The following is a 27843-nucleotide window of genomic DNA, read 5'->3' as shown; positions in this document are numbered from 1 at the left end:
TCCCTATATAGTGCACTACTTTAGACCAGAACCCTATGGAACCCTATTCCCTATATACTGCACTACTTTAGACCAGAGCCCTATGGCACCCTATTCCCTATATAGTGCACTACTTTATACCAGAGCCCTATGGTACCCTATTCCCTATATAGTGCACTACTTTAGACCAGAGCCCTATGGCACCCTATTCCCTATATAGTGCACTACTTTAGACCAGAGCCCTATGGCAGCCTATTCCCTATATACTGCACTACTTTGGACCAGAGTCCTATGGCACCCTATTCCCTATATAGTGCACTACTTTAGACCGGAGTCCTATGGCACCCTATTCCCTATATAGTGCACTACTTTAGACCATAGTCCTATGGCACCCTATTCCCTATATAGTGCACTACTTTAGACCGGAGTCCTATGGCACCCTATTCCCTATATAGTGCACTACTTTAGACCGGAGTCCTATGGCACCCTATTCCCTATATAGTGCACTACTTTAGACCGGAGTCCTATGGCACCCTATTCCCTATATAGTGCACTACTTTAGACCAGAGCCCTATGGCACCCTATTCCCTATATAGTGCACTACTTTAGACCAGAGCCCTATGGCACCCTATTCCCTATATAGTGCACTACTTTAGACCAGAGCCCTATGGCACCCTATTCCCTATATAGTGCACTACTTTAGACCAGAGACCTATGGCACCCTATTCCCTATATAGTGCACTACTTTAGACCAGAGCCCTATGGCACCCTATTCCCTATATAGTGCACTACTTTAGACCAGAGTCCTATAGAACCCTATTCCCTATATAGTGCACTACTTTAGACCAGAGTCCTATGGCACCCTATTCCCTATATAGTACACTACTTTAGACCAGAGCCCTATGGCACCCTATTCCCTATATAGTGCACTACTTTAGACCAGAGCCCTATGGCACCCTATTCCCTATATAGTGCACTACTTTAGACCGGAGTCCTATGGCACCCTATTCCCTATATAGTGCACTACTTTAGACCGGAGTCCTCTCCAATATTTAGTGAATAGGGTTCCAGTTGGGTCACTCTACAACCCTCTGTCTAACAGGCTCCTCCCTCGGCGTCTCCTCTACCCCAGGTGCATCCGGTCCAGGTGCAGTCGATGGGAGGTGTAGGTTCTCTCCAGCAGCACCCCTCCTTCCCCCCTGGGCCTGGCCCTCCTGGTGGTCCCCCCATGGGCCTGCCTCCCCCTTCCTTCCCCCCTGGTGTCCCGCCCGGACCTCCTCCCTCCTTCATGAGACCGGGACCAAGGTTCAACCCCATGCAGATGATGCCACCTGGTAACACTACGAGATATCTCTCTCTCAAAACCTCTCTGTCTCGATATCTCTCTCAAAACCTCTCTGTCTCGATATCTCTCTCTCAAAACCTCTGTCTCGATATCTCTCTCTCAAAACCTCTCTGTCTCGATATCTCTCTCTCAAAACCTCTGTCTCGATATCTCTCTCAAAACCTCTCTGTCTCGATATCTCTCTCAAAACCTCTGTCTCGATATCTCTCTCTCAAAACCTCTGTCTCGATATCTCTCTCTCAAAACCTCTGTCTCGATATCTCTCTCTCAAAACCTCTCTCTCGATATCTCTCTCTCAAAACCTCTCTGTCTCGATATCTCTCTCTCAAAACCTCTCTGTCTCGATATCTCTCTCAAAACCTCTCTGTCTCGATATCTCTCTCTCAAACCCTCTCTGTCTCGATATCTCTCTCTCAAAACCTCTGTCTCGATATCTCTCTCTCAAAACCTCTGTCTCGATATCTCTCTCTCAAAACCTCTGTCTCGATATCTCTCTCTCAAAACCTCTGTCTCGATATCTCTCTCTCAAAACCTCTGTCTCGATATCTCTCTCTCAACCTCTCTGTCTCGATATCACTCTCTCTCTCAAAACCCCTGTCTCGATATCTCTCTCTCTCTCTCAAAACCTCTGTCTCGATATCTCTCTCTATCAAGATACCTCTCTTCTCTCTCCCTCTCTTTCAATCACTCGTTGTCAAACATCAGTCTACTGTATCTATATAAAGCTGTCCATCTCACAAGCCTGAGTCTCTGTCTCTCTCTCTCTCTCTGTCTCTCTCTGTCTCTCTCCTGTCTCTCTCTCTGTCTGTCTCTCTCTCACTCTCTCTCTCCACCAGGTTTCCTTCCGCCTGGGTCGATGCCATTGGGCCCCTCTGGCCCCCCTCCCTCAGCAGCAGGGGGTGTAGGGGTAGTTGAACTATCTCTGGATCCAGCCGGCCTGGGTTTGTAACCTTAACCAGACATAGTAGAATAGTATTTTACTAAAGGTTGTAGAGGAAGAGGGCAGAGAGTCGATTGGAGGGGGCGGAGAGTCGATTGGTGGAGGGGGGGAGTCGATTGGAGGGCAGAGTAGAGTAAAGTGAGGGGCTTTAAGGAGTAATTATGTGTTTTGCACAGCATGGAGTCCTGACCTAACCTCTGTGGAAGACAAGGACCACACATACCAGCACAGCGGACTGCCATGTTACTGTCTCTAGTAGTCTAGTAGTGACCTGATAGATGTTTATCAGAACATGTCTATTAAACCTGTATTCTCTGTTCCCTCATCAGGTAACCAGGTGCCTGGTCCTCCAGGGGGCTCACCAGGCGGTCCCATCCCGCTGTCTGGAGGTCTTCTTGGGGCTCGCCCCGGCATGATCCCCCTCCAGCGCCCCCCAGTCCACTCTCCTGGTCCGGTCCTCCCCCCACCTCACATGCAGCGCTTCCCTCCTCCCCACGGTGGCCCACATGGCCCCCACCCCCCTCGGGGCCCTCCCCACCACAACATGCCACCCCAGATGATGCCCCCCAACAGGGGCCCCCACCCTCACATGATCCACCACGATGGCCCCCCTCTGCCGCCCGGGGGCCCACGGGGGTTTGGGATGGGCATGCCCCCTTCCCATCCCATGAGGGGTCCCTTCCCTCCCCACGGGCCCCTCCCTGGGGGGCCCCCACCACCCTTCATGAGGGGGGGCCCTCGAGGGCCAGATGGGCCGGAGGAGATTGATGGGAGGGGGCCCTTCAGGGTGGAGAGACCTGTGTTTAGGGACAGAGATCCAGACAGGGAGAGGGACTGGGAGAGGGAGAGGGATAGGGAGAGGTTTGGTGGAGGGGGGAGGCGGTTTGGGGAAGGAGGGAGAGGAGGAGGAGGAGGATGGGGAGAAAGGATGGAGGGAAGGGAAAGGTTTGGGGGGTGGCAGGAGGACGTGGGAGAGCCGAGAGGAGGGGGAGGGTGGGAGAGAGATAGAGACAGGCGAGACTGGAGAGAGAGACGAAGCAGTCCTGATGGAGAGAGGGAACGAGGGAGAGGAGGAGACGGAGGAGAGAGTGAGCGCGGAAGGAGTGCGGGAGGAGAGAGGGAGCGAGGTAGAGGATCAGAGGTAGGGGAGAGGGGGAGAGGAGAGGTAGGAGAAAGGGGTATAGGAGAAAGGGGTAGAGGTATAGGAGAGAGGGGGAGAGGTAGAGGAGAGGTAGGGGAGAGGGGGAGAGATAGAGGAGAGGTAGGAGAAAGGGGGTAGGAGAGAGGGGAGAGATAGAGGAGAGGTAGGAGAAAGGGGGAGAGATAGAGGAGAGGGAGGAGAAAGGGGGGTAGGAGAGAGGGGGGGAGAGGAGAGGTAGGAGAAAGGGGGTAGGAGAAAGGGGGGCAGGAGAGAGGGGGAGAGGAGAGGTAGGAGAAAGGGGGGCAGGAGAGAGGGGTAGAGGAGAGGTAGGAGAAAGGGGGGCAGGGGAGAGGGGTAGAGGAGAGGTAGGAGAGAGGGGGCGCGGCAGGGGTGAGGGAGGAGAGGGAGAGAGGCAGAGGCGACCGAGGAACAGAGAGAGGACATCTCGTTGGGACACAGATGATCGACTAGGAGACAAAGCAGAGGTAGAACCAGAGAACGTGGAACTCAAGCTCCGGAACTCTGACGACAACAACACAGAAAACCCCCCACCTACTACTGTTGTTGCTGCTGCTGCTGCTACGAAAGAACCCTCTAAAGAACCTCCTACAGATTCTAAAGATTCCACTGTAGAACCCTTCCAATCCCAACAGAAGGTGGAATCAGAACCCTCTGGATTCCCTGTTGAAGTGACTGCTACAGAACCGCCTGTGGCATGTGTATCTGAACCTACAAGTCAACCTCGCCCCATAGAGAAAACACATGCGTCTGAGACACAAGGAGACTGAGGCAGTCATAGGCTAGTGGCTACCAAATTAAACTTTTTAATTTTTAATTTTTTAATTTTAATGTTAGCCTTAGGTGCCAGTCTGTTTCTGACTTCTTGACAACTCCTGTCACTAACTCATGGAATTGTCATGTTTGGCTTGACATTTACAGCAATGGAGCTGGCAAGAGCGCAAACGGATCTGGGACCAGGCTAGTTTGATGTTGCCCCTCAACCACAGATCGAGAATCAGATTCCCCTTATCCCTCCAATTGTAACCGTAGCTGGGGATGGTAATATACAAAGGGTTCGGAAAAAATTCAGACCCCTGGACTTTTTCATCATTCTGTTACCTTACAGCCTTATTCTAAAATTGATTAAATAGCCCCCCCCCCCCCCCTCCACCAAACGTATTAAAAATAAAAAAAAACTGAACTATCACATTTACATAAGTATTCAGACCCTTTACTCAGTACTTTGTTGAAGCACACTCTGCAGCGATTACAGCCTTGAGTCTTGTTGTGTATGATGCTACAGGCTTGGCACACCTCTGCAGATCCTCTCAAGCTCTGTCAGGTTGGATGGGGAGCGTCGCTGCACAGCTATTTTCAGGTCTCTCCAGAGATGTTAGATTGGGTTCAAGTCCGGGCTCTGGCGGGGCCACTCAAGGACATTCAGAGACTTGTCCTGAAGCCACTCCTGCGTTGTCTTGGCTGTGTGCTTAGGGTCGTTGTCCTGCTGGAAGGTGAACCTTCACCCCGGTCTGAGGTCCTGAGCACTCTGGAGTAGGTTTTCATCCGTATATCTTTCCCTCGATCCTGACGAGTCTTCCAGTCCCTGCCGTTGAAAAACATCCCCACAGCATGATGCTGCCACCACCATACTTCACCGTAGGGATGGTGCCAGGTTTCCTCCAGATGTGACGCTTGGCATTCATGCCAAAGAGTTCAATCTTGGTTTCATCAGATCAGAGAATCTTGTTTCTCATTGTCTGAGAGACTTTAGGTGCCTTTTGGCAAACTCCAAGCGGGCTGTCATGTACCTTTCACAGAGGAGGGGCTTCAGTCTGGTGGAGTGCTGATTGGTGGAGTGCTGCTGAGATGGTTGTCCTTCTGGAAGGTTCTCCATCTACACAGAGGAACTCTAGAGCTCTGTCAGAGTGACCATTGGGTTCTTGATCACCTTCCTGACCAAGGCCCTTTTCCCCTGATTGCTCAGTTTGACCAGGCGGCCAGCTCTAGGAAGAGTTTTGGTGGTTCCAAACTTATTCCATTTAAGAATGATGGAGGCCACTGTGTTCTTGGGGACCTTCAATGCTACAGAACTGTTTTGGTACCCTTCCCCAGATCAGTGCCTCAACACAATCCTGTCTTTGAGCTCTATGGACAATTCCGTCGACCGCATGGCTTGCTTTTTGCTCTGACATGCACTGTCAACTGTGGGACCTTTATATAGACAGGCGTGTGCCTTTTTCTAAATCATGTCCAATCAATTGAATTTACTACAGGCAGGGATGGTTTTCATGTCTAATCAAAATCTCCCCAATCAAGTTGTAGAAACATCTCCAAGGATGATCAATGGAAACAGGAAGCACCTGAGCTCAATGTAGAGTCTCATAGCAAAGGGTCTGAATACTTAAGTAAATAAGGTATTTCTGTTTTTTTAATATATATTTGCAAAAAATTAATGTACAACTTTTTGCTTTGTGATTACGGGGTATTGTGTCTAGATTGACGTAAAAAAAAACAACAACAATTTAATACATTTTAGAATAAGGCTGTAACTAAAATGGAAAAAGTCAAGGGGTCTGAATACTTTCCCCGAAGGCTCCTGGATATGTCCCCTGGGCGCTCTGGTCAGTGTACTGTAAGGTGCCATTTGGATTGTATTGAATATCTGATCCTGGATCGGTGACTACAGGTCACTTCTACATCTTTTCCCTAACAGTCTCTCAATGGCCTCCTTTACTTGTCTCCTCTCCTTCGTTGACCACCCTAACAGAGGGAAGATGTGCTCGGCATCCGCAGTGATACGATGTCAACTAAAAACCCATCCAGTCCTTATACCCATCAGTGGTCATGAAGGAAAGGAGATGAGGAAAGGACTTTTAAAAAGGGGTCATCTAAATAATCTGTTCTCGTCTCCTCCACTTTCTGCTCTCACAAAGCAATGTGGTAGATGTGTTCAGTTGTCCAATCGGTTACAGACAAAGTAAATGAAGGAAGCCAGGAGTCCATACTGTAACTGGAAGGACTGTTTTTAGTGTTTTTATCTGACTGACCCCTGACCTCTGAGTAACCACGCCCACTTTAGAGCTGGAATGTTGTTGTTTTTTAAACACTGACAAACCCAAGTTCAATTCAGGGTTGTATTCATTAGGTACCAAATGGAATAAAATGGACTGAAACGGGGAGGAGCTACCTAAACTTGTCCAATAAGAAACATTCTTCTTTTTTTTTTCGTCTTTCCGCTGCAAAAGGCGTTTTGCTACGGTACGCACTAATGAATACGACCCAGATGAAGAGAAAAGAGATTGTCTGAGGGCGTTTAGATGCTGTAAATATGCTTGTTATTGCCAGTTGCCACTCAATATGTTGTTAATTTTGAGCATCACGACAGGAAAAAAATGAACAAAAAGGCCTCTTTTTGCTGTAAAGTTTTTTTAAACTGGTAAATGTTACAGCAAGGCTTTAGGATATGAAAAGTTTGTTTCGTTTTTAAGTTAAAAGAAAGAAACAATGGAATAAAATCTCCCAATATTTCAGCGATAGGGAAATTGTTTTTAATAATAAACTATTTTCGTACCAGACCTAGCCTTTTTCTGATTTTTTGATTTCTCAAACCATGATGAGAAAAAGTCACCCCTTCTTTGCTGAGCTCAATAACTAATCTGTTATGAACCGTTTTTTGAACGGATATTTCACTACAAAATCAAAGTTTGTTGGATGTTTTCAGACCTTAAAGTGGTCTTGTGTAAAGTTCCTGCTTGAAAACATCTGTCCTTCCTATCTTCCTCCTAAAGTTTATGAACAGGGTCCATATGTTAGGTTTGTTTGTTGATCCAACTTTAATCCGCCTATTCCTGTCCCAGTGTTACAACACTGATGTTGAGGGTTTGATACCTGTATGGGCCAAGTTATACGAGACCTATAGAACTGTGTGAACTGGAAAGTAAATTACCTTATCTGAACCAGAATGGCCTATAGGGCAGGAGCCTACAGTGCCTTCACACCCCTTGACTTATCCACATTTTGTTACGTTACAGCCTTATTCTAAAATTGATGACTTTTTTTTTTTTTTTTGCAATCTACACACTACCCCATAAGACAAAGCAAAAACAGTTTTTTTTTTTCTATTTTTGCTCATATATATATAAAAAAACATAGCACATTTACATAAGTATTCAGTAATTTGTTGAAGCACCTTTTGGCAGCAATTACAGCGTCAACTTTTCATGCTCAGTTTGGCCGGGCGGCCAGCTCTAGAAGGAGGTCTTGGTAGTTCCAAACTTCCATTTAAGAATGGAGGCCACTGATCTTGGGGACCTTGAATGTTGCAGACATGTTTTGGTTCCCTTCCCCAGATCTGTGCCTCCACAAAATCCTGTCTCTAAGATAATTCCTTCGATCTCATGGCTTGGTTTTTGCTCTGACATGCACTGTGGAACCTTATATAGACCGGTGTGTGCCTTTCCAAATAATTTCCAATCAATTTAATTTACCACAGGTGAACTTCAATCAAGTTGTAGAAACATCTCAAGGATGATCAATGGAAACAGGATGCACCTGAACTCAATTTAGAGTTTCACTGCAAAGGGTCTGAATACTTGTGTAAATAAGGTATTTTGGTATTTGCAAACATTTCTAAACGCGTTTTTCCGTTTTTCTCATTGTGGTGTATTTGTGTGTAGATTGCTGAGTTTTTATTTATTTTTTATTTAATACATTTTAGAATAAGGCTGTAACATAACAAGATGTGGAAGAAAACCAATTGCCCTGAATAATTTCCTAATGCGCTGTATCTCGTTTGTGTAGCGTGAGGCTGCATGATGGACAGGCAGCCCTCTGGACAGGACGCTAGCCCGTTGCAGGATTTTAGGATACAAGTTAAATGATTTTACAAAGGTAATAAGCGTGATTTTAATTTACATGACCAGAGTTCATCTATCCATGTAAAGTTGAATCCATATCACCGGGAATTGTGATGTATGGGCCCCATCCTGGTTGTATATGCTTCGTATGCCCTCAGAGGTGGTAGAGTCGTCCGTTCTTCCCCTAACCACCGATAAGATGTGATTTCAGGGTTGAGTCGTCGGCGAGGTAACTTTGGTCAACTTTGAGTTAAACTCAGGATAACCAGTCGCAACGACTCACCTTTTAGCCAGGTACATTTCTATGGCGACGAATCCATCGATATTAACCTGTTCCTGGGCAGGCTAACTCCGTTTATCCAGTTTGTAATCAGATTCCCTCCCGCTCGCAAAGATTGCATCATCGTCCCCTTTCATTAGAGAAGTATTTTATTAATCACAAGTTGTTGTTTTTGTTTGGTATGTTATAATACCACAGTTACGGATGAAGCCCCGAGCCGGAATGTGAAGCTGGTTTGAGAGGAGATCTAGCGAGCGTCGTAGAAGACCACTCTGGTTATGTGTATAGTTGTTCCAGTTGACCCAATTTTAATCGGCTTATTCTTGATACCAAACCTACAACTCCAATGTTGTAAAACAGGGTCAAAAGTAAGCTGAAGTTAACACATATAGCCTAGACATAGTACTATATAGACTTGTGTATTTTATTATTTAAATATACATATTTACTGTATTTTGAGTATTTCCTAATATTGTGGCTGAAATCAACGACTTTAGTTGAATGTATTTGAAAGTATTGTAGCCCCGACCAGCACTCGAACTCGTGTCCAACAACAGTCAAGCAAACATCTTAACCTAACCGTTACGCCAAGAGGTCTGAACCTACGCTAGATGTTCGGTTTAAGGTTGCTACAATACCCCCTCCCCTTTCCTTTGGGAGAGCCTGTCCCCAAGCTTCTCTAAACCAAGTCCCTCATGTGTACAAGCCTCTCTCTTTGGTTAAAAATCGCTACAATATTTTCAAATACATTATTTCAAATACTCTTACGGACCTGGGTCCAAATGCATGGGAGTATTAATTTGTATTTGAAAATAATCCGTTTTTTGTTTTGTTTTTGTATTTTCAAATACATTGCAATACTTTCCAATACTTGTATTTTCCAAATAAAATATCTCTGAATACTTACTTCAAAATGTATGTGAACTTAATTTAAAGAGTATTTGAACAAAAAGGTCTGGTACTATTGTGGTGTTAACTGTAAATTGATTTAAGGTAAAGTAGCCTCATCCGAGCCAAGGCAAATCGCATGTATTTGTCACATGGCCGAATACAACATGTGTAGACTTTACTGTGAAATGCTTACTTTACAGGCCCTTAACCAAAAATGTTCTATATACATACAAGGGGTACCACTACCGAGTCAATGTGCAGTGGTAGAGGTAGTTGACGTAATATATACAGTACCAGTGAAAAGTTTGGACACACCTCCTCATTCAAGGGTTTTTCTTTATTTTTACTATTTTCTACATTGTAGAATAATAGTGAAGACATCAAAACGAGGGAATAACACATATGGAATCATGTAGTAACCAAAAAAGTGTTAAATAAATCAAAATATATCACCCTTTGCCTTGATGACAGCTTTGCACACTCTTGGCATTCTCTCAACCAGCTTCACCTGGAATGCTTTTCCAACATGAAGGGCCTGATTCACCCAGTCTTCTCCGAACAGTTGATGTTGAGATGTGTCTGTTACTTCAACTCCGTGAAGCATTTATTTGAGCTGCAATCTGAGGTGCAGTTAACTTTAATGAACATATCCGCTGCAACAGAGGTAATTCTGGGTCTTCCTTTCCTGTGGCGGTTTCATCATAGCGCTTGATGTTTTTTTTACAACTGCACTTGAAAAAAACTTTCACAGTTCTTGAAATTTTCCGTAATGACTGACCTTCATGTCTTTTAAAGTAACACGTTTGAAGGTAAGACAGACGATGTCGAAGTAACAAAAGTGTATTAATTTGAACATGGGCAGTCAAAGGTACGGGACGGTGGATGGGGTCAGAGTCAGGGCAGGCAGAAAAGGTCAAAACCGGGAAAACTAGAAAACAGGGTCAGGGCAGGCAGAGGTCAGTAATCCAGAGTACAGGAGCAAGGGGAAAACGCTGGTAGGTATGAATGAACAAAACGAACTGGCAACAGACGGAGAACACGGGTATAAATGCACAGGGGATAGTGGGGAAGATGGGCGACACCTGGAGGGGGGTGGAGACAAACACAAAGACAGGTGAAACAGATCAGGGTGTGACATTTAAAGTAATGATGGACTGTCGTTTCTCTTTGCTTATTTGAGCTGTTCCTGCCATAATATGGACTTGTTCTTTTACAAAATAGGGCTATCTTCTGTTACCCCCCTACCTTGTCACAGCACAACTGATTGTCTCAAATGCATTAAGAAGGAAAGAAATTCCACAAATGTACTTTTAACAAGGCACACCTGCTAATTGAAATGCATTCCAGGTGACTACCTCATCAAGCTGGTTGAGAGAATGCCAAGAGTGTGCAAAGCTGTCATCAAGGCAAAATGTGGCTACTTTGAAGAATCTGAAATATAAAATAATTTTTGATTTTATTTAACACTTTTTTTTGTTACTACATGATTCCATATGCGTTATTTCATAGTGTTGATGTCTTCTATTATTCTACAATGTAGAAAATAGTAAAAATAAAGAAAAACTCTTGAATGAGTAGGTGTTTCCAAACTGCTGACTGGTACTGTGTTTGTGTGTGAAATATGTTTCATTGCTTCATTCACACCTGCACTGTTCAAGCTTGGATCTTAAGTATTTCACTGTACCCTGCAACTATATCTACAGTCCTGTGCATGCGACTAAATAACAATCTAAACTAAATCGATGGTGACCAGACTTTCCAGAACTTTTCAGTACTCTGGCGCAGGTCAAAAGTTTGTATTTCTAGTGGTAAAATAGATGAAAGGCTGAGAGCCACATTCTCGAAGATGGTATTTCAGGTGTTGAACACAATACCAGATTACATTTTTGGCGGGCTAAATAGACCAGAACAGTATGTATGTTCGGTGAACGAGCAAATTGTCTAAGAACTTCTAAATGTATAAATGAACCTAATTCTAATAAAAAACTGGATTCTGTTGCCAAAATACACGCAGAAACAATATCTTGTTGACATTTGAAACATAAATGTGATGCACCGGTAAACATTCTATGAAAGATTAAAAAAAAAAAATGGAGTTCCTGTATGTTTTATAGAGATACAATTGGGGTAGATCATTTCGCGGTTAGCAGTCCAGTCTTCGTTACCGAATGGACTCCCAATGTCTCTCTCCCCAAAAATGTCTCAATGCGTCATCAGATGAGGCATTTCTGCTTGACAAGACAGAATATATGTCACAGATTGAACCCCTCTGAGCAGTAGGATTAGAATGTATTTTTTTTCTACCTCGGTAATTTGAAAACATAGTTTACCCACTTTCTTCTGGCCCTCTGAATTGGAGATACTTGGGGAAAAAAAAGTTCTTATCCTTATTAAAATCAGTCTTTATCTGTTGGAATGGCTTTAGAGTATCCTGAATAATTGTATTTATTTTTATTTAACCTTTATTTAACTAGGCAAATCAGTTAAGATCATTCTTATTTATAATGACAGGCAGCTTACAATGATAGGCAGCTTAAACTTCTTGAATTCAACCATTATTGGGTTCAAATACACATTTAGATTTGTGAACAGCCATCCACAACAACCACAATCTGTCTTCACTGACATTTTCAACCTCTCCCTGGCCTAGTCTGTAATACCAACATGTTTCAAGCTGACGACCACAGTCCCTGTGCCCAAAAACACAAAGGCAACCTGCCTAAATGACTACAGACCCCATAGTACTCCTGTTCGTATCCATGAAGGGCTTTTGAAAGGCTGGTAATGGCTCACATCAACACCATTATCCCAGAAACCATAGACCCACTCCAATTCACATACCGCTCCAAACAGATCCACAGATGACACAATCTCAATCGCACTCCACACTGCCTTTTCCCACCTGGACAAAAGGAACACCAACGTGAGGATGTTATTCATTGACTACAGCTCAGCGTTCAATACCATAGTGCCCACAAAGCTCATAACTAAGCTAAGGACCCTGGGACTGAACACCTCCCTCTGCAACTGGATCCTGGACTTTTTAATGGGCCGCCCCCCATGTGGTAAGGGTAGGCAACAACACATCTGCCATGCTGATCCTCAACACTGGGGCCCCTCAGGGGTGCGTGCTTAGTCCCCTCCTGTACTCCCTGTTCATCCATGACTGCATGGCCAGGCACGACTCCAACGCCATCATTAAGTTTGCTGACGACACAACAGTGATAGGCCTGATCACCGACAATGATGAGACAGCCTATAGGAACACCAAGTCTGGGACCAAAGGCTCCTTAACAGCTTCTACCCCCAAGCCATGAGACTGCTGAACAACTAATCAAATGGCCACCCAGACTATTTACATTGACTCAGTACCGTTTCCCCCTGTATATAGCCTCCACATTGACTCTGTACTGGTACCCCCTGTATATAGCCTCCACATTGACTCTGTACCGTAACACCCTGTATATAGCCTCCACATTGACTCTGTACCGTAACACCCTGTATATAGCCTCCACATTGACTCTGTACCAGTACCCCCTGTATATAGCCTCCACATTGACTCTGTACCGTAACACCCTGTATATAGCCTCCACATTGACTCTGTACCGTAACACCCTGTATATAGCCTCCACATTGACTCTGTACCGTAATACCCTGTATATAGCCTCCACATTGACTGTACTGGTACCCCCTGTATACAGCATCCACATTGACTCTGTACCGTAATACCCTGTATATAGCCGCCACATTGACTCTGTACTGGTACCCCCTGTATATAGCCTCCACATTGACTCTGTACCGTAACACCCTGTATATAGCCTCCACATTGACTCTGTACCGTAATACCCTGTATATAGCCTCCACATTGACTCTGTACCGGTATTCCCTGTATATAGCCTCCACATTGACTCTGTACCGTAACACCCTGTATATAGCCTCCACATTGACTCTGTACCGTAATACCCTGTATATAGCCTCCACATTGACTGTACTGGTACCCCCTGTATACAGCATCCACATTGACTCTGTACCGTAATACCCTGTATATAGCCGCCACATTGACTCTGTACTGGTACCCCCTGTATATAGCCTCCACATTGACTCTGTACCGTAACACCCTGTATATAGCCTCCACATTGACTCTGTATCGTAACACCCTGTATATAGCCTCCACATTGACTCTGTACCGTAACACCATATATATAGCTTCCACATTGACTCTGTACCGTAACACCCTGTATATAGCCTCCACATTGACTCTGTACCGTAATACCCTGTATATAGCTTCCACATTGACTCTGTACCGTAATACCCTGTATAAAACCTTGTTATTGTTATGTACATTGTTTGTGTTAATTTGTGATTGATTTAGATTTTTTTAAACTTTAGTTTATTTAGTAAATATTTTATTAACTCTATTTCTTGAACTGCATTGTTGGTTATGGGCTTGTAAGTAAACATTTCACGGGAAGGTCTACATCTGTTGTATTCTGCGCATGTGACAAATAAAATTAGATGAGATTTTTATGGAATGGTCTGCCTCTTTACTGAAGACTCATCTCTTCAGTAGATTCTATGATTGAGTGTAGTCTGGCCCAGGGTTGCGATGGTGAACGGCAAGGCACTGGAATGACGAACCACCCTTTCCGTCTCTGCCTGGCCGGTTCCCCTCTCTCCACTGGGATTCTCTGCCTCTGACAGACCCTATCACATGGGCTGAGTCACTGGCTCACTGGTGCTCCTCCATGCCGTTCTTGGGAGGGGTGCGTCACTTGAGTGGGTTGGCTTACTAGTGTAAATCTTGGTGGGGCAATTTTTTAAATGTTTAGATGGATGCCAGCAAAGCCACTACACAACACAACACAACACTAAACAATACATTAATTGCACTATAACAGTGACAAACGGTATCCACAAACGGTTAGGGCCTACATAAAGCTGTCCCAACAGCAGTCCCTACATCTTACCACTGCTACACCTGGCTATCAGCGGATCCTTGTCTGGCAGCCAAACAGTTCATTCAGCCTCAGGCTAAAACACCTGCAATTTGGAGTTGCCTTTTTATTTTTTTGCTAAACAAGGTGGGTCTCACCTGCCATGAATGACAGGTTGCAACTGTTTGTACATTGCGTTCCCCAGAGTTATATATCGTTCAAACTTGATTTAAACAAGCCTATAAACAAGCCTATAAACAAGTGTTCTCATTAGCCAATCAGATCTCTGCTCACCCATCACCTCGCCCCTGATTGGACACTATTATCCCCACGCCCCTGATTGGACACTATTAGAGGAAGGAAAGTCGACTTCTAGCGTGCAGAAATTTGATATTCGGTACTTGAGATCTTTAGGTCAGGCAAGTAGGACGTGAAGAGATGGCAATGAAGGCAGTTTGCGTGCTCAAAGGCACCGGTGAGGTTACCGGGACTGTATTCTTTGAGCAGGAGGTAAAATATTTCATTTATATGGGAAATACATGCATGCACTTGGAGACGTCGTCTGTAGATGATGGGGCCTCGTTCAACTAGCTAACGTTAGCAACTGGGCTATCTTAGCTAACTAACGTTGTCAAAAACTTGCAGGTCACTTATGCAACTGTTTAGTCTCATAGATCCTTAGCTAATTATTTTTTGCCTGACGACGTTTTTAACGTTAACTTGGTAGCTTTTTTTATATATCTGCTTAAAACCAGTTTAATTCAAAGCTCAGTCGTTTTAGTTGACAGCCTGCAGGCGTTAGCTACTGTAGCATGTCTCCCAGCCTTTTGATACCAGCCGTCTCGTAACCTGTAGTTGCACTTTTAAACCCCTCGTTGTAAATGATTAACTCCATGTAGTTAGATGCCATAGCTAGTAGTCTATAAGCAGGGCGAAGTGGGAATTATATTCATTAAATCCTAACTAGTTCTGCCTGTTATACACTTAATGTTTTAACTAGGACGTTTGGGGAAAACTAATGCAAACTACTAACACATTACTGTAACTACTAACACACGGCGGGGAACAGATTAATAAAAGCCCGACCCCTTTTATTTAAATGATTTTTATTGCTGAGTCATTGTATCCTGTGCGCCAGTCCGTTTCTGATCTCATGTTAACAGAGCAGATACCGCTATCGGATCAGCCTGGAGTCATTCTGCCTTGTCTCCCCCCTCCACCTCCATTTCCCTTGAACCCGGTGCGTTAATCTGTCATGACCAACGTGCACGGAGAAGGCGTGTGGTCGTCAAGGCCAACAAACTAGCGGTGACTGTTTTTAACTAGTTCACAGTTCATCTCTCAACATTTCCAAAATGTCTAAAAACAGCTGGTGCTATACTAGCCTGAGTATGTTTTGTGCTGTCATGCCAAACACTTGATAAATTACTTCGGGTGCGTTCGTAGATTCACTCTGGCTAAAATCCGCAGAATAACTGATGGCTTCATGAACGGTTTGGGCTGGGTGATTGAATACTGATTGGTCGACAGCAGTGGTATATCAGACGTGTACCACGTGTATGACAACGTGTGTTTTTACTGTTCTAATTACTTTGAATATATTTTGTTCAGTGTAGATTTTAAGTTACATGTCTATCTTTCTAGCCAACATAGTCATGTTTCTCCTATTCCTCTCTAATAATTGCACTATAACAGTGATAAACGGTTAGGGCCTACATAAAGCTGTCCCAACAGCGGTGTCCCAACAGCAGTCCAACATCTTACCACTGCTACACCTGACTATCAGCGGATCCTTGTCTGGCAGCCAAACAGTTCGTTCAGGCTAAAACACCTGCAATTTTGAGTCGCCTCTTTATTGTTTTGCTAAACAAGTTTGTGCATCACTATCTAGCTAGACACCAGCGCTGCTACCAGGCAGTGTTAGCGAGCTACGTTTGCTCTGACTCTTAATACATTCAGCCAGCTAGATAGCCAGCTAACTAGTGATTTTTAGCATTAGTGTCTAACACATTATTTTGCTAACGAATGAAACTAGCAGATGGTAGATACACATTTAGTTGTCTATAGAATGTTTGTGGAGAGCAGAATGTCACCGAGCCAGTCAAACCATGCTGAGTGAGCAACACAGTCCCACTGGCTCTGTGGTTGAGCCAACTGCTCTCTCCCTTAGGTGCAGGCGGGCACCGAGAGACTGAAAAACACAGCTTTTATCTCAAGGCCATCAGGCTGTTATAACAGCCACCACTAACATTGAGTGGCTGCTGCCAACATACTGACTCAAATCTCTAGCTCACTTTAATAATGGGAAAAATTGATGTAATAAATGTGTCACTTTAAACAATGCCACTTCATATAATGTTTACATACCCTACATTACTCATCTCATATGTATATACTCATCTCATATATGCATGTACTGTACTTAATACCATCTACTGCAGGCCTATAACTATAACTTGTCTGTCTGTAGGGTGCCGACGGTCCCGTCAAGCTGACTGGGGAGGTCTCGGGTCTGACCCCAGGGGAACATGGCTTCCACGTCCATGCTTTTGGGGACAACACCAACGGCTGTATGAGCGCCGGACCCCACTTCAACCCCCACAACAAGACCCACGGAGGACCCACTGACGCTGTTCGGTTAGTCTGGCCCCCCATGACTGAAGGAGTTAGGCCTGATAGACCAGGAGTTTTTCCCCTATCCTCTCCTCGGATATTCCCAGATGTTTCATCGACATTGTGAAACGTCTGGATGGTCCCAGAGGAGTTTTTGAAAGCTATTGTGCTAGATGGCCACACGAGTGAAGCTTTAATAGTACAGCTGTACAGTACATACTGTTCAACACAGTTATACAAAGACCTAATAGGATGGTTATAATCAAGCACATAGAATTGTAGTTAATGTAATGAACCTTAGCATGTTTAACTATTGCCAGTTTAGCCCTTTTTTTAATCGTCTAATAGTCTATGGGACAGACCCAGAATCTCTCTGTTGCCATGACTCCTCACGTCCTCCCCTCAAAATACAATGTTCTGATCTCGTGCAATGTTTTTTGAGGAGATAGCGAGGGATTTAGTGTTGGGGGGGGGGTGAATCGTTAGTTAAATATCTGGATATTATTTTTGCTCTGGTCTGTACTCAAACATAAATTCCGGTATTTTATCCCTTCATAGCTTGTTCTCATCTTTTTATATAGGGAGTTAATTTGTTTTCAGTGCTTATTACTGTGGTTGATCAACATTTGTTCTCATGGCTCTGTCTCGTCCCTCTGCAGCAGGACACACGCTGAGCAATATGTTTAACATTAAATCGTAATACACATCGTGAGATTCGAATCCGTATCGTATTTGGGACCCAACTTATGGTGATCATATTGTATCATGAGGTCCCCTGGCAATTCATAGGGAATCAAATAAATGCAGTTGCGATTCTCCCTCTGATTCTATGCCTCTCGTGTCACATGTCCTTGTGTTGTCTGTGTTGGCTTGAGCAACTGATGCCCAGCAGAACCATCCGGGTGGAGAGATTGCATGTCGGAAACTCTGATTGGCTCTCGGGCCTGATCCCCATAAATAGCAGTAACATTCAGGAAGTATTCAGACCCGTTTGACTTTTTCCACATTTTGTTACGTTACAGCCTTATTCTAAAATGGATTATAATCTAAGTCTATACAATTGGACATGATTTGGAAAGACACACGCCTCTCTAAGGTCCCACAGTGGACAGTGCTCGGCAGAGGAAAAATCGAGCCATCAAACATCTGTAGCTTTGAAGGACCAAGAACAGTGGCCTCCATCATTCTTACATGGAAGAGGTTTGGTGGTTCCAAACACCTGTTTATATAGATATGAGATGACAGGTGTGCCTTTCCAAGTCATGTCCAATCAACTGAATTTACCACATGTTTCTACAACTTGATGGGAGTCCACATCTCAAGGATGACCAATGGAAACAGGATGTACCTGAATTCAATTTAGAATCTCATAGCGAAGGGTCTCAATACTTGTTTGTTTCTGGTTTTTCAAAAAATGTCAACCTGTTTTTAGACATTTACATTACATTTAAGTCATTTAGCAGACGCTCTTATCCAGAGCGACTTACAAATTGGTGAATTCACCTTCTGTCATCCAGTGGAACAGCCACTTTACAATAGTGCATCTAAATCATTTAAGGGGGGGGGGTGAGAAGGATTACTTTATCCTATCACAGAGAGCTTTGTCATTGTGTATAAATTAATTGCATCTTTTTTTTAGAAGGTTGCAAGGGGTCTGAATGCACTGTAGTCAACAAATTATACGGTCTGAATGAAGACTCGGCGATATGACGTTGCTACGGGCGACCGGATGAGACGCAGATAAAGAACCTTTTTTAAAAAAAAAATTTTTTTAGATGCTATGTTGACTCTTATTGGTTAGATCTGTGATGGAATCAAAATGAGATCACATGTAAAAAAAATAGTGGATTAGGAAAATGTTATCCACCTACTCTTGGCTCATTGTTTTGCTACGGTGTGCACTTTTGGGGGTGTGGGGGGTACACTGTTCTAAAACCGTACCCTTTCCTCTGACATCCTATCCTCTCTGTGTTGCTAGGCACGTAGGGGACCTTGGCAACGTAACTGCAGGAGCTGACAATGTGGCTAAGATCAACATCCAGGATAAGATGCTGACTCTCACTGGACCAGACTCCATCATCGGCAGGACCATGGTGGTAAGACCCATTTTTCAGAATTGTATTCCTAACGAACACAACCACACTTAAGGTTTCTCTACATAAACACAACCCTGTTTTCACCCTTAGTCTCCCCTCTCTGTCCTCGCTCTCTCTCTTGCGGCCCTCCCCCTTTTATCATTAGATCCATGAGAAGGCTGATGATCTGGGAAAAGGAGGCAACGAGGAGAGTCTGAAGACTGGCAACGCTGGCGGTCGGCAGGCCTGTGGAGTTATTGGCATTGCCCAGTAAACGGGACACTTCCTTACTGGAAGCCCTGAAACACACTAGCCTCTGCTTGAAGACCACTGTAGCTACCGCCGACCCCCATAGAAGGCTCTGTAAAATAAATTTCTAGCCCAACCCCCTACCTAGTCCTCTGACACCTCAACTGACAGAACTGTGTCCCAAATGACCCCCTAGTGTTTATGTAGTGCACACCATTTGAACAGGGTCCGTAGGACTCTGGGCCCATAGGAGTCTGATCAAGGTCAGTGCACGATATATGGGTTAAGGTGCCATATGGGACAGAGACCCTGGTTTCTGAGGGCTTTGACTCAGACACACAGGTTGCAGGGGGTGACCCACATGACTCCCTATTTAGACCGGCAGGTACAGACAATCTGGTAGTAGCCCCCCCCCGTGCCCTCTGGTAAGCTAGGTGGAAATTTCAGCATATTGTTTGTACCTATAACAATCAGATCAAGTGCCCTACGATGCAGGGGCTAGGGTTGTTTTGGGATTTGGTTTCTGAAGACCGCAGAATATAAAGCGCTTATTAAAAGTTCACTATCAACCGGTATCTGTTAGTCCTGCTAAGACTTGTTGCTTCCTGTCTATTTGTGAGTCATATTATTCTGTTGTACGCAGTCCTAAAGCTAGTACAGGGGAAATTTTGGACACATCCATGTATGTTCACTTTGAGTACCAAGCTGCCCCAATAAAATAAAAAATAATTTGTCACTGAAACTCGATTGTGTCATGTTGCTGGTGGTCATTATTGGCTTTTCACGTCCAGTGGAGGAGATTTGGTTGGAAGTTAACGTGAGACGGGATGGTCGTAGTTGAGGGCTACATCTGTAGGCAGAAATTATTTGGAAATTTAAAAAGTCATGTTTCTGTAGCATCCTGAGTAAGCGTTAGTGCCAGTTTTGAATAGAACAACCTAGACAAATATTTGTTGACTCATAAGTGAAAGGGGGTGTACCAAATATCTCTGCAGTCACTAGGGTTGTTGACCGCTGTTACTGCTTACAAAAAAAGGCCTCCAACTGTCGTACTCTAGTACATTGAGAGGTTTGCGCGTGTCATGTTTTTTGGTGCCACTTGATGGCGCCATCGCCATGTCTGTTCCAGTCACGGAATGGTTGACAGTGAGGAAGAGGTGAAGCTGGCGGGATAACTCAGCCGTGTCTCTAACAGGTGGTGTTGATCAACTGCTCCACATGCGAGGACTTTTGTTTATAATGGAGATGAATGAGTCTAATAATGCTGAGGTTGTAGGAAACGTTGACATCCTGGCGATTTGCCGTGAAAAAACACGACACGAGTTGTGCCTGTTCACATGTTGGGCTGTGGCGGTCAGGACTTTGTTTATTTCCAGCTGCTGGTGATTTGTTAAGCAATTAACTGCTTGTCTCCTGGTAATTTAACATCAATTAACACTTAACTTCTCCTGTCTTCCACACAGCCTACAAGCCACTAATGCTGAACATTTACATATTAAAGTCTAACTGCATTTTATATAGCCTTCACAAATCTTTGTTTGGTGTTCGACTCTGATACATGGCAAGCGTTGGCTTAACGAACAGCAAAAGCGCTGACCTATGTCACTATCTCACATAGTACAAACGTTGACCTATTTTATTGCTTAACTTGGCCTTCTGTGCAAAAATATTAATATTCAGAACCTACTCTGGGATGTGAAAAATCCCAAATGAATTACAACCATCCATCCAAAATAGCAATGAGGTTGATGCAACAGATCAGAACGTTCAGTTTACAATGTTTAGAAACGATTTCTCCACATAAACGCAGAAACGCGTACCCGGTAGTAGGCTATACGCGCAAATGTTCCAAAGTGCAATCAATCAGCGGGAAAACACTGTTCTGAAATGACCGGAAATTTATGACGGTGCATTTTTTTGGTGAAAATATAATCATACCCGGATGAAGACTGCGTGGCTGTCGGAACGTTGGTAATTAAAATGTTGCATCTGAGCTCCTAGAGTGTGCGGCTCTCTTTTTTTCAAGTTTTCTACTCCGCTTGCCAGCACCTCGCCTAAATAGGTGTTCTTCTAGAAAATATAATCAAACCTTATGCCAGGGAAAATGATCTTCCCCAAACTAGAAACTCAGGCACCGCTTATGTATGCCAGTTAGGTTCTACACCGTTTGTAAAGCAGATTAATGTGCTTAATTTCAATACTTCATTTGGCCACTTACGTTGTGATACTAACCTTATCAAAACATATAGACCTAGTGACTAGGGTTACATGAGGTGTGTGACTAGGGCCTTGGGGAAAAAGTCAACAAAAAGCAGTTTTTTTTTCTTGCCTTACTGCATAGGCTGGGTATCATTCACAAGTGTTTGGCTAATATCACCCATCAGACTATTCTTAATATTGTCTTTACATACAGTATACTAAATATATGTGTGAAATTAGTTCTGATTTAGAATGCACCTGTCTCAGAACAGGGGCAGGGAAAATGCACATAAATAGCAAATGGAGGACACTTTTCCCACGGTTTATTTTCATGCCAGCCAGGTAGGGCTATACTCCTGTTGTAAAGAGAATCTTAATATTAGGAAAGTTTATAAATATAGTAGGCCTAGCCTATAGAAAGCGGATGGGATCCTCTTTTTAATAGAGGCCATCACTCTTATTTTTCTCCCACAATTGCATAGCCTATAGAAATGTTTAGCAACATGAGATCATGGTCTCATGAATTGTTAGATTTAAAAAAAATATATACATTTGCATTGATGTCAGAGGGACTATAGAGTGATGAGTACCAGGTAGGTAGCAAGTTTGGTAGGGTACTAATGACCATCAGCAGCATCAGAGCTTGGAGACGCCTAATTACCGTAACGTGGAATGTGACTGCATCCATGACCGCCGGTATGGTCACTGTAACAGCCTAAGTCACACACCTATCTGCCCTCTCATTGGCTAGAATGATCCTACCTCCTCCCGTCTTTGATTACATTGTTAGAGTGGCCACTTGACGTTCTGGTCAATATCATGGATAATTTAGAGCTGTGGTTGGACTTAATTCCATTGTAATTCACAAAGTAAACTGCAATTCCAATGTTCTTTTTTTATTATATATTATTATTTTACCTTTTTTGTACCTTTATTTTACTAGGGAAGTCAGTTAAGAACAAATTCTTATTTTCAATGACGGCCTAGGAACAGTGGGTTAACTGCCTGTTCAGGGGCAGAACGACAGATTTGTACCTTGTCAGCTCGGGGATGCGAACTTGCAACCTTTCGGTTACTAGTCCAACGCTCTAACCACTAGGCTACCCTGCCACCTCTACACTCTAACCACTAGGCTACCCTGCCGCCCCGATAAGATGCTCTATGCAGGAATCGCTTCACCATTTATTTCCTGGTTGCTAAAATTGTAATAGTTCGCTTAATTTCAGTTTATGTGACAAAACAAGCAAGTATAGTGTAGAGAATCATTGCACCATCTAAACCGCTGTGGATTTTCCATAACTAAAAATATTGTATTTTCATCTGTTTCAAGCTGGTGTATATAACTGAATGTAAAAGACGCAAAAACAAAAAAACTTAACGGGAAGCATAGAAATAGCGCACATAGAACAAATCTACCGTTTTTTTAGACTGGCTTTCAATGAGTATGACAGATCTATTACACACATTAAATATAAAAAGAACATGACCCATTTAATCCCTACCGGTTTTGTCGTTGAGATGTCATAATGCTTCAGCAAATGTACATTATCCCAGGGGACGTTGGAAGGCACAGTGTAAATAACCTAATTTATGTTCCTCTTACTGCCCAGAATGTCTCTGCTGATCCTACAGCTATTGTATACAGTAATCATGTGTGTGTAACAGTATCATTTTAAACTGTCCCCTCGCCCATACCCAGGCGCGAACCAGGGACCCTCTACACACATCAACAACTGACACCCACGAAGCGTCATTACCCATCGCTCCACAAAAGCCACGGCCCTTGCAGAGCAAGGGGAACTACTACTTCAAGGTCTCAGAGCCGAGTGACGTCACCGATTGAAACGCTATTTAGCGCGCACCGCAGCTAACTAAGCTAGCCGTTTCACATCCGTTACATGTGTATGAACCAGAGTTAGTACTAACAGTATGAGGCGATGTGCCCTAGAAGCAAGTCCATTGTGTGCAGCTCACCCTGCACCAAGACGAATATTCTGAGAATGTCTACCTCTGCTAAGCTTCACAGTAAAGCAAGGAAAATGCAAACTGTAACTAGTGCCTGCAACCTGGTTCAGGTTATCAGTCTACCTACCAGAGTAGGTACAAACCATACAGGAATGAAATAATCCACATGTATTGATCACATCTTTACTAATGCTGCCGAAATTTGTTTTTAAAGCAGTATCCAGATCCATAGGATGTAGTCATCAGAATATAGTAGCCATATGTAGGAAAACCACAGGATGTAGTGATCACAATATAGTAGCCATATGTAGGAAAACCACAGGATGTAGTGATCACAATATAGTAGCCATATCTAGGAAAACCACAGGATGTAGTGATCACAATATAGTAGCCATATGTAGGAAAACCACAGGATGTAGTGATCACAATATAGCAGCCATATGTAGGGAAACCAAACTTCAAAAGGCTGGGCCTAATATTGTGTATAAGAGGTCATACAATAAGTTTTGTAGTGATTCCTATGTTGTTGATGTAAATAATATTTGCTGGTCTGTGGTGTGTAATGAGGAGCAACCAGACGCTGCACTGGACACATTTATGAAGTGACTTATCCCAATTACTAATAAGCAATGCACCAATTAAGACAATGACTGTATAAACGGTTAAATCCCAGTGGATTGATGAGAAATTGAAAAAAAAAATGTATGGTTGAGGGAGATGAGGCAAAAGAAATGGCAGATAAGTCTGGCTATACAACCGATTGGCAAACGTACTACAAATTGAGAAATCATGTTACGAAACTGAATAAAAAGAAGAAACTACACTATGAAACAAAGAAATTACATAAAGAATGATAGTAAAAAGCTTTGAAGCACCTTATTAAATCAGATGGCTCACAAACTACCCTCCATCATTCATTGAATCCGATGGCTCATTCATCACAAAACCCACTAATGTTTATTCATTGGCGAGATTAGCAAATTTAGGCATGCCAGCAACAAACGCTGACACTACACATCCAAGTATATCTGACCAAATTCTGAAAGACAAGAATTCTAATTTGGAATTCCGTAAAGTGAGTAAGAGGTGAAAAAAAACGATTTGTCTATCAACATTGACAAGCCACCGGGGTCTAACAACTTGGATGGAAAATTACTGAAGATAATAGCGGACAGTATTGCCACATCTTCAATTTAAACCTACTAGAAAGTGTGTCCTCAGGTCTGGATGGGAAGCAACAACTATTCCCCTACCTAAGAATAATAATGTCCCCATTACTGGCTCAAATAGCCGACCAATCAGCCTGTTACAAACCCTTAGTAAACGTCTGGGAAAATTGTTTTTACAGTAAACAAATTGACAACAAACTTTCAGCACACTTATAGGAAATGACATTCAACAAGCACAGTACTTACACAAATGACTGATGATTGGCTGAGAGAAAATGATAAAATGATTGTGTGGGCGGTTTTGTTAGACTTCAGTGCAGCTTTTGACATTATCGATCATAGTCTGCTGCTGGAAAACTTGTTATGGTTTTACACCCCTGCTATAATGTGGATAAAGAGTTACCTGTCTAACAGAACACAGACGGGTGTTCTAGAATGTGTTATGGCTTTACACCCCCTGCTATAATGTGGATAAAGAGTTACTTGTCTAACAGAACACAGAGGGTGTTCTTTAATGGAAGCCTCTCCAACATAATCCAGGTAGAATCAGGAATTCCCCAAGGCAGCTGTTGAGGCCCATTACATTTTTAATATTTACTAACAACATGCCACTGGCTTTGAGTAAAGCCAGTGTGTCTATGTATGCGGATGACTCAACACTAGACACGTCACCTACCACAGCGACTGAAATGACTGTAACACTTAAGAGCTGCAGTTAGTTTCCGAGTGGGTGGCAAGGAATGTTTGTCCTAAATATTTAAAAAACTAAAAGCATTGTATTTGGGATAAATCATTCACTAAACCCTAAACCTCAACTAAATCTTGTAATGAATAATGTGGCAATTGAGCAAGTTGAGGAGGCTAAATTGCTGCATTAACCCTGCATCGTAAACTGTCATGGTCAAAACATATTGATACAACAGTAGCTAGGATGGGGAGAAGTCTGTCTATAATAAATCCCTGCTCTGCATTCTTAACAGCACTATCAACAAGGCAGGTCCTACAGGCCCTAGTTTCTCCCTTCTTAACAGCACTATCAACAAGGCAGGTCCTACAGGCTCTAGTTTCTACCTTTTTAACAGCACTATCAACAAGGCAGGTCCTACAGGCCCTAGTTTCTCCCTTCTTAACAGCACTATCAACAAGGCAGGTCCTACAGGCTCTAGTTTCTACCTTTTTAACAGCACTATCAACAAGGCAGGTCCTACAGGCCCTAGTTTCTACCTTCTTAACAACACTATCAACAAGGCAGGTCCTACAGGCTCTAGTTTCTACCTTCTTAACAGCACTATCAACAAGGCAGGTCCTACAGGCCCTAGTTTCTACCTTCTTAACAACACTATCAACAAGGCAGATCCTACAGGCCCTAGTTTCTACCTTCTTAACAGCACTATCAACAAGGCAGGTCCTACAGGCCCTAGTTTCTAACTTCTTAACAACACTATCAACAAGGCAGTTCCTACAGGCCCTAGTTTCTACCTTCTTAACAGCACTATCAACAAGGCAGGTCCTACAGGCCCTAGTTTCTACCTTCTTAACAACACTATCAACAAGGCAGGTCCTACAGGCCCTAGTTTCTACCTTCTTAAAAACACTATCAACAAGGCAGGTCCTACAGGCTCTAGTTTTGACGCACCTGGACTACTGTTCAGTCGTGTTGGTCAGGTGCCATAAAGAGGGATTTACGAAAATTGCAATTGTCTCAGAACAGGGCAGCACGGCTGACCATTTCCCTTGGATGGACACAGAGAGCTAACATTAATCATATGCATGTCAATCTCTCCTGGCTCAAAGTGGAGGACAGATTGACTTCATCACCACTTGTGTTTGTGATAGGTATTGATATGTTGAATGCATCGGACAGCCATGCATACCTCACAAGACATGCCACCAAAGGTCTTTTTACAATCCAGAACAGACTACATAGAGCCATGACTACATGGAACTCTATTCCACAGTACTGCATAGAGCCATGACTACATGGAACTCTATTCCACAGTACTACATAGAGCCATGACTACATGGAACTCTATTCCACAGTACTACATAGAGCCATGACTACATGGAACTCTATTCCACAGTACTACATAGAGCCATGACTACATGGAACTCCATTCCACAGTACTACATAGAGCCATGACTACATGGAACTCCATTCCACAGTACTACTTAGAGCCTTGACTACATGGAACTCTATTCCACAGTACTACATAGAGCCATGACTACATGGAACTCTATTCCACAGTACTACATAGAGCCATGACTACATGGAACTCTATTACACAGTACTACATAGAGCCATGACTACATGGAACTCTATTCCACAGTACTACATAGAGCCATGACTACATGGAACTCTATTCCACAGTACTACATAGAGCCATGACTACATGGAACTCTATTCCACAGTACTACATAGAGCCATGACTACATGGAACTCTATTCCACAGTACTACATAGAGCCATGACTACATGGAACTCTATTCCACAGTACTACATAGAGCCATGACTACATGGAACTCTATTCCACAGTACTACATAGAGCCATGACTACATGGAACTCCATTCCACAGTACTACATAGAGCCATGACTACATGGAACTCCATTCCACAGTACTACTTAGAGCCTTGACTACATGGAACTCTATTCCACAGTACTACATAGAGCCATGACTACATGGAACTCTATTCCACAGTACTGCATAGAGCCATAACTACATGGAACTCTATTCCACAGTACTACATAGAGCCATGACTACATGGAACTCTATTCCACAGTACTGCATAGAGCCATAACTACATGGAACTCTATTACACAGTACTACATAGAGCCATGACTACATGGAACTCTATTCCACAGTACTGCATAGAGCCATAACTACATGGAACTCTATTCCACAGTACTACATAGAGCCATGACTACATGGAACTCCATTCCACAGTACTACATAGAGCCATGACTACATGGAACTCCATTCCACAGTACTACTTAGAGCCTTGACTACATGGAACTCTATTCCACAGTACTACATAGAGCCATGACTACATGGAACTCTATTCCACAGTACTACATAGAGCCATGACTACATGGAACTCTATTCCACAGTACTACATAGAGCCATGACTACATGGAACTCTATTCCACAGTACTACATAGAGCCATGATTACATGGAACTCTATTCCACAGTACTACATAGAGCCATGAC

General features: G+C 43.5%; 2 protein-coding genes across 2 annotated transcripts in view; both read left to right on the top strand.

Annotated features, from left to right (window-relative positions):
• scaf4a (SR-related CTD-associated factor 4a) overlaps positions 1 to 8251 on the top strand; it is a 58327-nt gene extending 50076 nt beyond the window's left edge. Inside the window, 4 exon segments of the mRNA XM_064971073.1 lie at positions 1082 to 1313; positions 2161 to 2265; positions 2594 to 3533; positions 8206 to 8251. Coding sequence (XP_064827145.1) covers positions 1082 to 1313; positions 2161 to 2265; positions 2594 to 3533; positions 8206 to 8251 — 1323 coding nt within the window.
• Positions 8252 to 14714: 6463 nt separating this feature from the next.
• Positions 14715 to 20045, top strand: LOC135544019 (superoxide dismutase [Cu-Zn]-like). Its single transcript, XM_064971356.1, has 4 exons — positions 14715 to 14876; positions 16837 to 17003; positions 18958 to 19075; positions 19221 to 20045. The coding sequence occupies exons 1-4, from the start codon at positions 14805 to 14807 to the stop codon at positions 19326 to 19328; spliced, it is 465 nt and encodes a 154-aa protein (XP_064827428.1). The 5' UTR covers positions 14715 to 14804; the 3' UTR covers positions 19329 to 20045.
• Positions 20046 to 27843: the final 7798 nt, after the last annotated feature.

This window comes from Oncorhynchus masou, chromosome 8, assembly GCF_036934945.1.
Source record: "Oncorhynchus masou masou isolate Uvic2021 chromosome 8, UVic_Omas_1.1, whole genome shotgun sequence".
In the NCBI taxonomy this organism is placed as follows: domain Eukaryota; kingdom Metazoa; phylum Chordata; class Actinopteri; order Salmoniformes; family Salmonidae; genus Oncorhynchus; species Oncorhynchus masou.
This window is presented reverse-complemented; position numbering and strand designations above follow the sequence as displayed.